This window comes from Mirounga angustirostris, unplaced genomic scaffold (genome assembly GCF_029215605.1).
Source record: "Mirounga angustirostris isolate CCGP_5_RB_7025 unplaced genomic scaffold, mMirAng1.0.hap1 SCAF_1, whole genome shotgun sequence".
In the NCBI taxonomy this organism is placed as follows: Eukaryota; Metazoa; Chordata; class Mammalia; order Carnivora; family Phocidae; genus Mirounga; species Mirounga angustirostris.
Genome location: NW_026991709.1, coordinates 9,205,598 through 9,221,467, shown reverse-complemented (window position 1 = coordinate 9,221,467; position 15,870 = coordinate 9,205,598). Strand labels below are relative to the sequence as shown.

Genomic DNA, 15,870 nt, shown 5'->3' with positions numbered 1-15,870 from the left:
TCCTTGTCTAAACAAACATCGGGGTTTTCATAGCCTAGAACACGAAGGAAGATTCCTATGCAAGCCGGCTTCCAGGCGGCCGGCAGCTCAGTGCGAAGTTAACAGGAGTTACCATGGCAACCTAATATTGTTACCTCCACCTTTAAAAGTCTGCACATTTAAGCTGGGGCTATCATTTCTTGACTTCTGTGAGGCTCCGGCAGGGAAGAGGAAGCATTTTAATAAATATGACTCTCTTTCACAAAAAAGAAAGAAAGAAGAAAGAAAGAGAAGAAAGGAAGGAAGGAAGAAAGAAAGAAAAAAGAAAAGAAAGAAAATTGTAGTGGGTCCTAACATGTTGACAAAAATGCCAGATCAAAAGGATTTGAGAAATAAACCCAGTTCAAGACTGGCCGGGCCCTCCAAGGGGCCTCCCAGGGAAAGGAATTCCTTTATGTTCATGGAAGCCCTTTCTAGAAAAGCCATTCCATTCATACCTTTGTAGAGAAGGGAACAGGGTGTGAAGAAGGCTGTTCTGAGGAAATCTGCAAGAGCTGGGTATTTTGCACCCCTCACCCCCCACCCCATTGTCCTTTTTAAAGTCCTATGGCCAAGCCTTCCCCCTTGGACCCTAAGGGCGGGAGAGGTTTATACAGTCAATAAATCCTATACAAAGTCTACCCGAAGTTGTAATTTTGTTGTAACTGTAAGACAGTTAAGGTAGACTGTGGGGGCTGCTACAGATAAAATGGGATAAAAAAAACATTTTCAAATAAATGCCAGAAAACTACAGTAGTTTAAAATCTTAGTGAATTGTAGCCCTTGGGTTATCAAAGAGGCATTATTCAAGCTGTTCCTAACTTAAGTATGATATATAAGGTTAAAATCTTGGGGGAAAAACCTCAAAAGTCAAGCAGTTCTTACAGAAGAGTAAGAACAGCTCTACAAGAACATAATCTGTTCTTATAGTAAGTTTGTTATATTAAATTTATTTTTCAATTTAAAATTTATATTAAATGGTTATATTAAATTTATTTCTCACCTCAGTTAAAAGGGTTTTTTTACTTTGGGTTTTGCTAACTTTCATTCTCTGGAGTAAATAAATTTCTCTTTTGTATGACACAACACATTTGTCAAAAACAAATCAAAAACAACAAAAAAAGCACCCGACTTCTCAATACTTAGAAATACATACGTATTCCTTACTATGTAAAACTATTTATTTTGTAAAAATGTTTAAATATGAATAAAGATACTATAACCAAGAGTAGATGCCTATTTTTAAAAATAAAACTTACGGTCAAAATAACAATGAGCACAAACTCTACAGAAAATCTTGATGTTTATTTTGGTAGACTTGCTTCTTATAGGCATTGGTTTAAAGTAATCACTTTTCTGAGACGATTCTTCGAAAAGGTACAAATGCAGAGGCTTACACTTTTTAAAATTTCAGATGTGCATAGTCATAACCCAGGAATAAGGATTCTCCGTGTTCTGCCTGGTAAGAGCAAACAGATCTTCCAGAATGCAAGCCAAAAATGTCTCCCTGCTGCATTCTGAAGCCCCTGGATGAGGCTGGCTCCTTTCCTGGTTCCCAGGCTCGAGGGCAGGGGCAACTACATAGGCCACCCCCACGGGTGTATGTGCGGGGCCCGGGGACTGGAGGCTGCATGCTCCCCCCACCTTGGCCGGCACGCCCCGCCCCCCATCGGCCCACTTGTTCCCACACCGGGCAAAGCCTGCAGGAGTGAACCCCACCTACTATTTTGGACCGGACACAAAATCCTTCAACTTTGCCCAGGGTCAAGGGGCACTGCTTTGGCAGGGGACACGGGAAGGCCTTCTGGAAAACAAAATGTGTTCGAGGGAAAACTTCCTTATGCACATTCAGGGGGCGCTTTCCCACGGCTTCCCCTTCCCCTGAAATCTGCGGCCAGCCAGGAAGGGAGGAGGTCTTGCCTTTTTTTTTTTTTTTTTTTTTTTTTACATAACCAGGTAGATGCTCCAGGCGCAGCCCCTAAACTTGCGAGCAAATCCAGTGCCCTGGAAGCACATGCCAATCCTGAGTTCAGCTGCCACGTTTTAAAGACTATGAAGAAAATGCAACACTTCTGTTAAGACTTTAAAGCTCCTTGAGATCAGAGATGGCCAGGTGCATGAAGACCCCCAGTCCATGAGGGTGGTGTAGCAAGTAGATGATGTCCCTAACGTGAATAGCTCTAAGGAAGATGTTTTATTCAGCTGTTCTATATGAAGCAGAATTTCAAAAGTCTTTGGTTCATACGAGGCAAGATCGTGTTTACGGAAAACGTAGCATCTGCTTCAAGTCTATTTTGTCTCCCTCAAGACAACTGCGGGGCGGCACAAGTAAGAAACAGTCTTGAAAGCACAGAGATCAAGTGGTATGCCCGGAACATCTCCATCTGCCCTGACACGGCCACACATCATTAGTTTTAATTTACAGAAAGGAAATTAAATGATAACATTTTTTCCCCCAAAGCAGAACTGTCTAGAATGAGACTTCAGCTTAAAACAAAACATAGCGTGTTTTTCATTAAAGAACCCCCCAAAGAAATTCAAACAGTAACAATGGCAGCTCTGAGAGATGACTTGCCTTGTATTACAAAGTTGGAGAAATGAAACTTGCAACATTAGCCTGGACATCTTTCCTCTTGATATTTTGCAGATGCCCTCTCAAGGGGTGAGTCCATTTGGTGATTTTGGGGTGCTGTGGGCTTTTACTGAAATGTGTCACTCGTTCCAAAAGAAGACTTGGACACTTAGGACGGAGCAATTTTTTTTTTTTTTTTTTGAGAAAAATGATTCTAATGGAAGCCTTATTTGCAAAAATTACTTCTGAAGTTCTTTTAAAGTTACATTTCCAAAAAACACATATTGGGTGGGTGTACTTAACTAAACATGCTATTTTTTTTCCCCTTCCTATGGGCTGCCTGCGCCTGGCTAAAGGTAGGCAGATTTTATACTGAAAACCACAAGTTTCTGGAATTAGCCTGACTGGGTAAAGCTGGGTAGAGCTCATGCTAGTATACAATAAGGGGATTCTGTTCAAACCTGAGGGCTCCATCAAGTTTTCCTTCCACTAATTTCAGTTGGGACTGGCAGGAAGAGAGAAAAGTGGACAAAAAATTGGCCTTTTAAGGGAGAAAAGTAATGTGTGATTCACAAGTTCAGCAGAGATAGGAGTGACATGGAAAAAGCATGGAGTGCATCTGGAAATCGCAAATGCATATCAAAAGGTTTCCTTTCTTTTGTTCTTCCACGGAGACTTTTAGGGCATCAGATCTTGAACATCTTCTTTGAAAGCTTCTCACACACACACACACACACACACACACACACACACACACACACACACCCCTCCCTCTTAAATGATGGTGTTCGGTATCAGTTGCATTTTGTTTCTTGGCAATTTAGGGAAAGGGGGGCAAAAAATTATGAGTTACGGATAAAATGCCACGTACTTCTACATTCTGTGCACCAAACGGTCTTTCAGGAATGCTCCAGCTTTCAAAGTGAGCCTACAACAGGCTTAAAGGTTCCAAATCCTCCCTGGTGTGTGGTATGAGTGAGTCCTTGTCTCCAGCTCTTAGGGCCCAATCATCAACCCCCACACGCACACGAGGCCTCATCAACGCATTAAGGATCTTGAACTTGGGCCCATCCCTTCAGAGTCTGCAGTATATTCCAACTTATGAAAAAGAGCTCATACAATTACTGTCGAAGTAAGTAACCGACTTCCTCTACCAGGGTCACTGCAACCACACCAGTGACCCCCATCTCAGCAGCTACTCAGGCCCTGTTGCGGGACCACAAACCACCGGGCCCAGAGGTAACGCTCAGAAGTCTACCATCTGTTCTCTTATTAACAAAAAAATAAAACAACGACCAAGTGCCAACGTATGTTCCTCGAGGAAAACGCCTCCCTGGATGCACATAAACAGTGTTACCAAACCTCTACCTCATCGCTGGCCTGGACCTGGAAGCTTTTTTTGATTTGTTTTCTAATAGTCTGGGAGTGAAGGTCTCCACTACTGGGGAAACATCTGAATTATTCCGTTGCTGTTTTCCAAATAAAAACTTTTTGGGGGGCGCCTGGGTGGCTCAGTCGTTAAGCGTCTGCCTTCGGCTCAGGTCATGATCCCAGGGTCCTGGGATCGAGTCCCACATCGGGCTCCCTGCTCAGCAAGAAGCCTGCTTCTCCCTCTCCCATTCCCCCTGCTTGTGTTCCTGCTCTCGCTACCTCTCTCTGTCAAATAAATAAATAAAATCTTTAAAAAAAAAAAACTTTTTTTGGGGGGGTGGCCAATAAACACACATCCAAGCCCAAGAGGGGAGAAGGATTTCACACGTGTGGTGGTGCTTCACCTGAGCTAAATCTTCTGCTTGTCATCCCTCTGCCCCAGAACATTCGCGAACGCCAAGTAAAATGGCAACAGACAGAACAACATTAAGGAATTGAGCAGGTTAATTGGAGGGAGGCCACGTTCACCTACAACTCTAAATCCGTCTTCCAGATCATCAGGCTAGGAAAGGTGGCAGGAATTAACCGGAATGCTCGCTGGGGTGGCTCTGCCTGCCCTCCCACTACCCGTTGGCCCCAGGCAGGCCCCAGGCCCGGCTACTGCTGTCTGGGGATGATCAGGTTTCTGAGCATGTCGAAGGAATTGCCGTCGGGATGCACGGTCACCACCTCACCGTCCTCCTCCTGGACCTGAAGGAACCCGGAGTCATCCAGGCCGACTATCCACACCTCTGGCCCCTCGAGGTCTCCCAGGCGGACCCGCTGGCCACTGTATGTGAAGAACAGCAGAGCGTCAGTGGGAAAGGTAATGCAGCGTCTAGAGACAGGTTGCTAAGTACTCACCCCTCCAGCAGAGGGATGGGGGGCGCTACAGGAAGGGGGTGGGCGAGATAAAATGCTCCGACTTTCACTGGTCCCACATGAACTGTTTTGATAACTATTAGAAGAATCAGGGTGATGGGAATTCCAATAGGGAGGGTGGCCTTTCTCCTAATTCCAATCATCTGGATGATGATTTGCCCCACTTCCTCGCCCTCCAGCACTTTTAAGAACCACTGTGCAATTCTAGGGGTTTGGGCTGAGATTGGGGAAAAAGAAGCTGAGTTGGAAAGCCCATTTTCTAAAACGAAGCTGGGGTACCATCAACGGCAAGTTAAACTCACTCTAACACTGCTTCTTTTAATGTTCTCCAAATGTACCTGTTGAGTTACATCCTTGTTAAAGTTTTTAAAATATAGGTCACCCCCCCCCCCCAGCCGCCACTCATTTTTATTTGGAAGAATTTAAAACCTACAGAAGAGTTGAAGAAATAGGCCAATGACTCCCAGAATCCCCCTTCACTTATATTCACACCAACTGATAACATTTTCCATATTCGCTTCCCCTCTTCATGCACACACACATGCTTTTTTGCTGACATTTAAAAATAAGTTGCAGGCATCATAACACTTTATACTTAAATATTTCAGCATGTCCCTCCTAAGAACAATCTCCCACAAAACCAGAATACCATTATCACCCTCAAGAAATCTAATCTCCATATAATAACATCTAGTATAGAGTTCATGTTTAAATTTCCCCCATTGTCCCATTAATATCGTTTGTGGCAATTTCCTCCCATCCAGGATCTAATTATGAATCACATTTTGCTTTTGGTTGTCATGCCTCTTTAATCTCTAACAAATCTCCAATCTTCTTTTTATTTTTTGTGTGTGAAGACATGGACATTTCTGATGCATTAGAGGCCTGCTGGTATTCACCAGAGTGCTTCTCAAGCTCTGGGTGCACGAGGAGCCCCTAGAGCACGTGTTAAAACACGAATGATCAGCCAGCCCGAGTTTCTGATTTAGGAGGCCCAGGGTGGAACCTGAGAATGTGCATTTCTAACATGTTCCCAGGTGAGGGTGCTCCCGCGCCCCCTGGGGATCTCACTTTGAAAACTGTTGTTATCTAGAATGTTCTACAATTTAACATGTGTCTGTTTCCTCGAGTTAGGCTCCACTTAAACCAGACACGTGGAAAACTCTCGGGTGAGGTTGTGTCCTTTCCCACAGCATCCCACCAGCAGGCACGGGATGCTGGTTCATCCTGGGATTGCTGATGGTAACTCGCTCAACGTGGTGGACACCAGTTTTCTCCATCAGAAAGGTAAAAAATAATTATCTAGGGGCACCTGAGTGGTACAGTCGGTTAAGCATCCGACTCTTGGTGTCAGCTCAGGTCCTGACGTTGGGGTCGTGGGATCGAGCCCCGCGCTGAGCTCTGTGCTCAGTGTGGAGTCTGCTTGAGACTCTCTCTCCCTCTGTGCCTTCCCCTGCTTGCACACTCTCTCTAAAATACATAAATCTTAAAAAAAAAAAAATCACCTAGACCTGTGCTTAGTTTCTTGTTTTAAGATACTGAACTACTCACTTAAAGACACGTTAAAAGAATGAAGACAGGCCAGCACTGACCTGTGTACCCAGTACTTATAATAAAGAGGAAGAACGCCATTGGGTCCTTTGTCCTGAAATGTGTCGATCAGTTTCTCCAGCATGGTCACAGTTCTGGCAATGAGACTGTCGGTTCTTAAGGGCTTCAGCTCTGCCCTGTGCTGTTTATTGTATTCTGTGATGAGATCATTGATGCAGATGGTAGGGTTACTGTTACTCACGTTAAATCCGCAGCCTGCACAAAAACAGTTGAAAAACATGAGCGGCTCAACCTATTGATGGCATGGCACGCTCCTCCCAAGCACCTGGAAGGAGTTACAGCCTTTATCCCCGACTCCCTGCTTCCCTTTCCTCATTTCAAATTTATCATGTCTGGCCACTTAAAGAATGACTTATCGGGGCGCCTGGGTGGTGCAGTCGGTTGAGCGTCCGACTCTTGGTTTCAGCTCAGGTCGTGATCTCGGGGTCGTGAGATTGAGCCCCTCAGTGTCTGCTTAACATTCTTTCTCCTTCTCCCTATGCCCCAAGCGTTCTCTCAAATAAATAAATAAATCTTAAATAAAAAAAAAAATGAATGACTTATGTCTTTGGGACCATCTTCCTTTTCATCATTCCTTTATCATCCTTGTTCGAGGATTATCCTTGTCCACCCCAACCTTGCTGTGGATGGGTTGGGGGGAAAAAACCAGCCAGATTCGATTCAATGAAACAGAAGCTCTGAATGGGGCAAAGCTCCTTGCAGTGGCCTCTGAAACAATACTTCATGTGGTCTCGCCAAGAACTCTAGCTCTGCACTGAGCCCAATATAAAGTACAATCTCTTGTTTCTTTTCCGACTTGAATAACAAAAACACATGCCTGAAAATACAGAATTTCACTCAGGTCTTAAGGAGTAAACTCTAGTTTCAGAGATTTCAAACCTTGGTCATGGCATAACCCTAGAACACATCTTTTTAATACGTTATCCTTGGAAGTCTTTGGTGCTAGGGTTACGCTGCTGGCAAGGGGCCAACCTGTGTTCAGTGGCTCTTTTATAGGCTCCTAACCCAGGGCTTCAGGAACGGGAGGTACCAGCAGTGGGGTCTGAACAGGCTTGTCTCTGCCGTTACTTAATACCACCAACCCTCTCCCAGAGAGCTAGAGCCTTCGAGAAGCCAAACCTCAGTTTTCAACAGGGCCCTGAATCAACCTCAAAGAGGTCTTCAATAAGAAATGAAATACTGCAAGAACTAAGCAGTGAGACGCTCTTGTTTTCAGTGCCTCCGAGGAAAAAACTTCTCCAAGTACTCGCCTCCAAATAGAATGATGACATTTACAAGAACAGTATTCTTTGGTCAATGTTCCAAGCCATTCTCAGTGTGAAGGGAAGGATTGATAGGCCTCAGATTTTTTTTTTTTTTAATATACTGGCTATTAAAATACTAAGCAATGTAAATTACATCTGGAAAAAAAGACCAAGTAACCACAGCAACAGGGACGAATCAGCAGTTGTCCATTTGTTCATTCAACAACACACACAGCATGGAGCGTAAGGCATTCAATTAAGTGCATATGGTGCTGAACAATCTCCCATATATTCAGAAAATTCAAAGTCCTGGGGAAACAGCAGCACTGACTACTGCCAACTCAGGCCTTGTCTTTCCAAGGACCAGAGAGCACCCCTGTTGGGGACCCTGACTCTTTCCCCAAAGACACCCCCTCTCCCCCCATCACCTCCTATGGCCTTAAGAACTTAATAAAAGCCATGAATTCTACCTACAGGACCACGTTTCCTTCCCCCATACTGACAGAAGCCATCCCTGGACCTCCTTGACATCTCTGGGCCCTACTTCGGGATATGTGCATCTAGCCTAGTGAACACATTTAAAAATGAGGAGCGCTTGGAGGCTACGAAGCAGTTCACTCAGAATAATACTGCCCATTGGTGGCAGAGCTGGAAACTTAAGCTTTGCACTTTTGGGCTGGTCCTTCCCACAGACATATCATCACATATTTTCTGCCCATTACTCATTTCTGAACCTTCAGTTCTCCTGAGCCTTAGGGAGAAGCAGATGCTCAGATGAGCAGGAGCCTGAGAACTTCTGAAATGGTTTCTGAATCCGTCTCCTTGCCTGATACGGATGTGCTGAGGGGAAATGGGATTCTGCACCCCACCTTGACCAGCCTGGAGCTTCTTCTGAAGGTCAAAAAACAAAAAAACCTCACATAACTTTTTCATGGCCTGGAAAGGTCCAATTAAGAATGCAGGAGCACCAGGAACCCCATCCTTGCAATTAGCTTTCTTTCCTTATTACAAAATGGCATATTAAATGTTTATTTTCACCATTTCTGATTCAACAAGAAGCCAGTATGTGGAGAGGTGCAATAAAAAACCTGTTTGATGTGGTACCGATTCGGTGGTTTCCATGGCCAGAGACAGGAACGCTAAACCTCTGCAAGGGGCTTTCAACCAGTCCGGCCTGCTTTGCATACATATTGTGCTCTGTAACTCAAGGCTCAGAGAAAAAGTAATCCCATATGATAATCCACTCTCCTCAAGGTAGCCATGTAAAAACCATTTTTATTTTCGTTTTTATTCATCTAAAAATGTGGAGGAAAGGCTTTCACAACTCACCAATGAGTATATAAAATGTTTCTCCCAAAAGCGTCGAGTTAACCAGAACTCCACCAAGCTTCATGAGATCACTGTAATAAATATCATTGGGCCACTTCACTCGTAGGTTGATATCCTAAAGGAAAATCTGCACATTAATCAAGCAATCACGGGACACAAAGGGGCCGGGAGAGGTCATTCAGCTAAAAGGAAGATGAGCCAGATACTCTCAAATCTAATGGAACATGGGATCTCATCCTCGCTTCTTGTTCTGAGGGTTAATCCCTTCTTTGGGACAATCCAGTGGTCAAGGACCACCTTGGGGCCAGGAGAGAGACCTACAGAACGTATCTGGTGTAAATCGTGGATTCTCTCCACATCCCTTCATTATCCCAGGCCGGGCATAGTCGTTTTCTTGTGCTTTGCTTTATTGTGCTTCATGGGCACTGTGTTTCTTACAAATTGAAGGTTGGTGGCAACCCTGAGTTGAGCAAGTCTATCGGTGCCATTTGTCCAATGGTATTTGCTCCCTTTGGGCCTCTGTGTCACGTTTTGTTAATTGTCACATTTCAAACTTTTCCAGTCTTTGTTATGGTGATTTGTGATCAGTGATTATGACTCGCTGAAGGCTCCAATGATGGTTAGCATTTTTGGGCAATAAAGTATCTTTTAATCAAGGTATGTACATTGTTTTTTTTAGACACAATGCTATTGCACACTTAATAGACCACAGTGTAGTGTAAACATGACTTTTATATGCACCAGGAAACCAAAAACTCCTTTGACTCACTTTATTGTGGTGATCTGGAACCAAACCTTCAATGTGTCAATGGCCACCCCCACTGAGTACCTACCGTGTGCGGGTTGGGGGGGAGGCAGGGAGACCAAAATATGCTTAGGGTTCTTTTTCCTTAAGGAGCTCATGCTCAAGAGAGAAAGATGCCCCAAATTAACCACTGTCACAAAAGGTGGGTAGAATTGTCTCAAGTAGAATCCTAGAGAGATACAGAGAAGGAACCCGGTTCACTGGATTATCACTGAAGGCCTCAAAGAATTGCTAACAGTCAACTGGTAATAGAAACAGATTTGTTCAGCGGCTCACTGCCTCTCCATCCAGAAGCAAACCGTGGGCAGCCCGGCCTGGGGCCCCCGGTCACGGTCACAGTGGAATGGTCCAAGGGCGGACACTGCCTTGAGCTGGTCCTCCCAGACCCCAACTCTTGCTGTGATTCTTAAGCAGGGACACAGAGACTGGGTGAGACTCAGTGGGTGCTGGAACTGCCCAGCCTCCGGGGCCTGGGGCTGGCAGCCAGGTCGTGCCATGTGTGGGTAGAGGAAGAGAATCTGGAAGAAAGACACTCAGCAGAATAAACCAAAAGACTGCAGCGGAGCAGATGGCCTCTGATCCCACAGGGCTGGCTCTTCCGTCGCTGAGGGCCCGCCCGGCCCCGAGCCCCATCTCAGCACTGGTCTGTGTGTTACTTACACCAAACCCACGTGGGGGTACTAGATTCACCTCTGTTTAACAAGGAAGAAACTGAAGCCGAGAGAGATGGCCTGGCTTGCTTGAGGTTATACTCGGAAGCGGCAGAGCTGGGATTCGAACCCGGGGCTTTCTGACATAAGGCCCCTGGGTGCTTAACACTATGCTATGCAGCCTACTGCTTCCAAGAATTCCCTTCCTTTCCCTCCGACAAAGCCTTCTTTGTATGGTGGCCAGTTAGAATGCGTTTCTGTTCTTCAGAAGCTCGTCTGCCCTAGCATGTGGCGCTCGATGGTGAGGGGAAGAAACGCAGAAGCACCAAAGAACAAAAGCATAAATAAGATGCGCGTGTGCGCCCTGACCGCTAACTGAGAGGGAGCTTCGTATTTTTTTCTGTTGTAGAACAGGGATCTCAATGGGGGCCGGAGCAAGGAGGCATTCTGCCACCTTGTCCCAGGGGACACTGGGCAATACGGGAGACATTTCTGGTCACTCTCCCAGGTCCCCTTGTGCCCAGCACAGTCTCTGCCCAAGCCTGGAAACTACTCCCCCAGCATGTGGGTGGCCGCTTTCCTCTGCACCGGCCTTGCCCCTGGGCCCTTGTTTTACTTCACATTTTCAGACCTAGTTAGTTAATGCTGCAGCTTAGGAAATCGTGTGTTCTCGTGCAGGTAAACAATGACCTCTATTTCAAGACGAAGAGAAAGGCTGCATGCTTCTTTTTCACCATCTCAATGATTTATTCAAACAGCTGCGGCGGCAGGCCTCCCAGGTATAAAGCACCAGGTTAGGCCCTTTGGGACCAACATAAAACTAACCGTGCATTCAAGGAGCTGGTTGCTTTATAGGAGATAGTACAGGAGGACAAATAACCCTGCTTCCAAGCGACCCGTGGGAGAAACCATGAAAGCGGCTCAGAACTTCAAAATGCCAAAAGGTTAGAGGAGGGAGTTTGTAGCTACAAGTTTCTGGGGATGGCACTGGAGCTGGGCCTCCCAGGGCAAAGAGAACTTACAGGTGCGGGGAGGAGAGCAGAAGCAGGAATGTGGGGGTGGAGGGCTCCAGGCGCCCAGCAGGGACCTCTGAGACAGAAGGAACAGTGGGATGGACGGCAGCAGGCAATGCAACGAGGGTTCTGGAAGGAATAGCGGGCATTCCTGGGACACCGCCTCTGGTCCAGGGAGATGGGCACGATCTGTGTGCTGACAGGGACATCTGGCCAAGGATGCGAGAAAGGCAAACTCTATGCAACTGGGGCCTATTCCAACCATCCTGGAGCTATGCTGTTTAAAAGAAACACTAAGGGGAAGGGGGCAACTGGGGGATGGGCATTAAGAAGGGCACGTGATGGAATGAGCACTGGGTATTGTAGGCAACTGATGAATCACTAAATTCTACCTCTGAAGCTAATAATACACAATATGTTCATTAAGTTGAATTTAAATAAAAAATTTTAAAAAACACTAAGAAAGTAAACCTTTTTTTTTTTTTTAATTTTTTTATGGCGTTGTCTCTGTATCTTTTTTTTTTTTGAAGATTGTATTTATTTATTTGTTTGAGAGAGAGAGAGAGCGCGCGCATGAGAGGGGGTTGGGTCAGAGGGAGAAGCAGACTCCCCGCTGAGCAGGGAGCCCAATGCAGAACTTGATCCTGGGACTCCAGGATCATGACCCTGAGCTTAAGGCAGTCGCCCACCCAACTGAGCCACCCAGGCGCCCCTAAGAAAGTAAATCTTAAAGGTTCTCATCACAAGGGGAAAAATGTTTTCTGGTGACTCTAGGAGGTGAAGGAGGTTAACTTACTGTGGTAATCAGTTCACAATATATGTATGCCAAGTCCTCATGCTGCACACCTCAAACTTACACAGTGGGGTCCGTCAATTCTATCTCAGTAAAACTAAAAATAAAACAAGAATAAGCCCAACCCCAAGCCAAAGTCACATCACACAGGTGTGACTGAGCTGCACGACTGCAGAAACAGGACAGGAACTTGGGTGGGAGCTCCTTAAGGATAAGGAGGGACACACGCCCATCAGGTGCGGCACCCCCCCGCCCCCCCGCCCTGGCTCCAGGGCGAGCTTCCCACCTCACATCCTGCTGCCCGCAGTGCCTGGCACGGCCTCCTGGCTAGCAGGCACTCAGAGAATGCTCGCTCAGTTAACAAGCGAGGCTACAAGGTCACAATCAAAGCCAAGAAAAAGCTAAACAGATTAATTTAAATTTTAAATTTTATTTATTTTATTTTTTACTTGTTTCTACCATTTCTTAATTTCCTTTTTTAAATTTAAATTCAATTAATTAACATACAGTGTATTATTATTTTCAGAGGTCGAGTTCAGTGATTCATCAGTCTTATATAACACCCTGTGCTCACCACATTGCGTGCCCTCCTTAATGTCTATCACCCAGTTACACCAACCCACCCTGTCCCATCATTTTATTTTTTTTAAAGAAGATAATAATGCTTTATAAGAGTTTGCATGAAATGATTAATACTATTTTTTGCATGTTTTTCTTAATATTGTTCCTCCTTCTTTTAGAAGGTAATAATGTTTTATAATAGTTTGCATGAAATTGACTAATACTATTTTTTGCATGTTTTTCTTAGCATTGTTCTTTTTTTAAAAATTTAAATTCAATTTAGTTAACATATAGTAGATTCTTAGTTTCAGGAGTAGAATTTAGTGATTCATCGGTTGCATATAACACCCAGTGCTTGAGGGTAGCTGGAGGGGGGGTTGGCAGGGGGATGGGGTAATTGGGTGATGGGCATTAAGGAGGGCATTTGATGTAAATTTTAATTTTTTTTAAAAGGCAGACACTTAACTGGCTGAGCCACCCAGCCATCCTGATGTAAATTTTAAATTATTTTCCTAAGACTAACAAACCTGCCGCTAGGGCTAAAAATATTTCCCCCCACGACAGAACTTTATCTTCTCAACTGCCCTCCATGAGGCAAAATGTCTAGTTCAGGGGCTGCAAGCTGACCTGCGAAGATGTGTGACAGTCGGATGAGCCCAGGCCCTTGGGATACAGAGCGCAAGGATGCTGAACGCTGGTCATAAACGTCACCTTTCAGTGTGCGTGCCAGGGACTTGATGTGATGTGGGAAACACATACCCCAGTCCTACACACGGTGACCACGAGGACACGACCACATTGGAGGGGAGGACTGCTTCCCTGTTAAACACGAGGACAGGCCCCTTTGAAAGTCATGATCTTAGCCTCTCACTTCATGAATTAATACTATAATTGTGTTCGGCCTGACAGAAGAAATGTAGGTAGGAGGGAGGCCGGGGAGGAACCCATGGAATTCGTCCAGGAAAACTGCATTAATCACCCTCTTGTCTCCCTACTAACTGACACGGAAGCATCCGATGGTAATGATGAAGCAGCCACCTCTGTCCCCACAGTGGGGAGCAGACACCCCAAACGAGCCTGCACGCTGACCCTGGGCAGCCACAGACAAGGCTCGTTCTGCTAAGCAGGGACCGTGCTAAGTGAAGATAGGGAATGAGAAGGTTGTTTAGGTCCATACAATAAGCCTTTTCACCAGAAAACGCAACAGTGTGGTATGTCAGTCCAGCGTGCTTCAGTTAAAGGTGGGGGGGAAAGGAGAGGCTGGAGTAATCTGGCAACAGCACAGAAAGGCAATTCTGGGAAATAAACCCATCCCGGCGACCCCGGAGCCACGCTATGAGCTGACAGTGCTTTTAAAACTCCAGGAGCACTCTGCTGCCCACTTTGCAAAGAGCAGCCTGAAACTCTACACGCAGCGGTCATTCAGATGCATCCACACACCAACCTCAACTGAGATCCGCACCCAGGGTGGGGTTTGTCGGATGGGCAAATCGCACATACCTGGTACCCAGCGATGGACCTCACCGCCTCCACCACGGCCAGGGACATCAAATGCTGGACGAATGGGATCCTCTGTCCCAGCTGGGATCTCAGTGGGATGGAGATGAGCAGGGTGGACACAGCGCATCCCATGGGGCTCAGCCAAGCGTTCACTCCCCGCCCTGGAACACAGAGGGCCCCATCAGGAAAGTGGCCACCCTGCCACGTGAACAGTCAGATGCATGCAGCACCCAAAAATGGGCCCAGGCCTCAGAGCCCCACGTGCAATCAACCTGCACTGATGAAGATGCTTGGAGGTTCTGGGGTTAACTCAAGAACAGAGAAGCATTTTAAAGTCTGGCACTGTGTTGCTGAACAAGTTTCTGATAAGTAGCTGAATGTTCTGCCTCAGTGAGCAGATCATTTATGCTTTGATGATTCAAAGTCCTACAGGGTCTGAACATGACTGTCAGCTTAATTGTCACCATCTGGTAATGCCGGCAAAAACAGAGACAGTGGGGAAACCGGGCCGGGTCTGTCCTGGTCCAGGAGAGGTCCTGGACACGACAGTGTAGAAGTGACCCGTATTGTGGTGATGGTCCCACAACCCTGTGAATATATTAAAAACCCCAGAATTGTATACTTTAATTGGGGGTACTGTATGGTCTGTGAATTATATCTCACTGTTATACGGGGGGGGGGGGGGAGGAAGGAAGCAGACTTTAAAAAGTAATCCCTGATATTAACTCTCGGGGTTATTTTTCCTAAAATAGAAGTCAAGAAAATAAAATGCTCAAAATGAGAGGTATAATCCAAAAATGAGAGGTATAATCCAAGTTCTTCTGTGTTCTTTTTTTTTTTAACCACCGAATTGAGCCCCCCCCCCTCCAGGTCTGGGTAAAATGAATTTTCTCTTTGAGTTATGTTCAGAAGACGTGTTCAAAGGAAAGAAGTGGAAAACAGTGGATTTCTTATTTCGTTGCTCCTTCTGAGAAAGGCATAAGAGCCTCTGAGAGCGAAAAGCACGTTTGGGTTGGCCTGCCACCGGCGGGGGCCGAGTGCCTCCGGAGGGACCACTGAGCACAGAGTCTGCTTGCGGTTGGACCCCAAGTGGATTCTGGGAGGATGCGGGCTCTCGTTTCTGAGGGCCTGGGGGTCAGCAGGTGGCAGAAGCTCGGATCAGCCCTTGGCTTCTCTGTGGTCACTTTGTGAAGGGGCACTGACCACTGGTCATGGAATTTCCGATGCGGCTGCGGTGGGGGCTAGCAGACGAAAGGGCTCTCCACGGGACACTCAACAGGGACCCAGAAGGCACGTCCCCGAGAACCTTCGGGCAAATAAATGTGTCTGTAACACAGTAACGATTCACACACTGCAATGCCTAGAACGTGTCAGAAAGGATTTACAAGATGTAGGTGACGGAATGTTAAAACCATCCCCAGCGAATGTCCAGTGATTAATAACCATCTCCGCTCGAGAGAAAGCTTTAATTCTACCAAGACT

General features: G+C 46.0%; 1 protein-coding gene across 5 annotated transcripts in view; it reads right to left on the bottom strand.

Annotated features, from left to right (window-relative positions):
- Positions 1–1,307: 1,307 nt before the first annotated feature.
- Positions 1,308–15,870, bottom strand: part of HLCS (holocarboxylase synthetase) — a 232,744-nt gene continuing 218,181 nt past the window's right edge. For all 5 annotated transcript variants that reach the window (XM_064578993.1, XM_064579000.1, XM_064578982.1 and 2 more), the window contains 4 exons: positions 14,389–14,549; positions 9,067–9,181; positions 6,475–6,688; positions 1,308–4,790 (listed from right to left, as the gene is read on the bottom strand). In XM_064578993.1, coding sequence (XP_064435063.1) covers positions 4,619–4,790; positions 6,475–6,688; positions 9,067–9,181; positions 14,389–14,549 — 662 coding nt within the window. In that variant the 3' untranslated portion in view covers positions 1,308–4,618. The remainder of the gene's footprint in view (positions 4,791–6,474; positions 6,689–9,066; positions 9,182–14,388; positions 14,550–15,870) is intronic.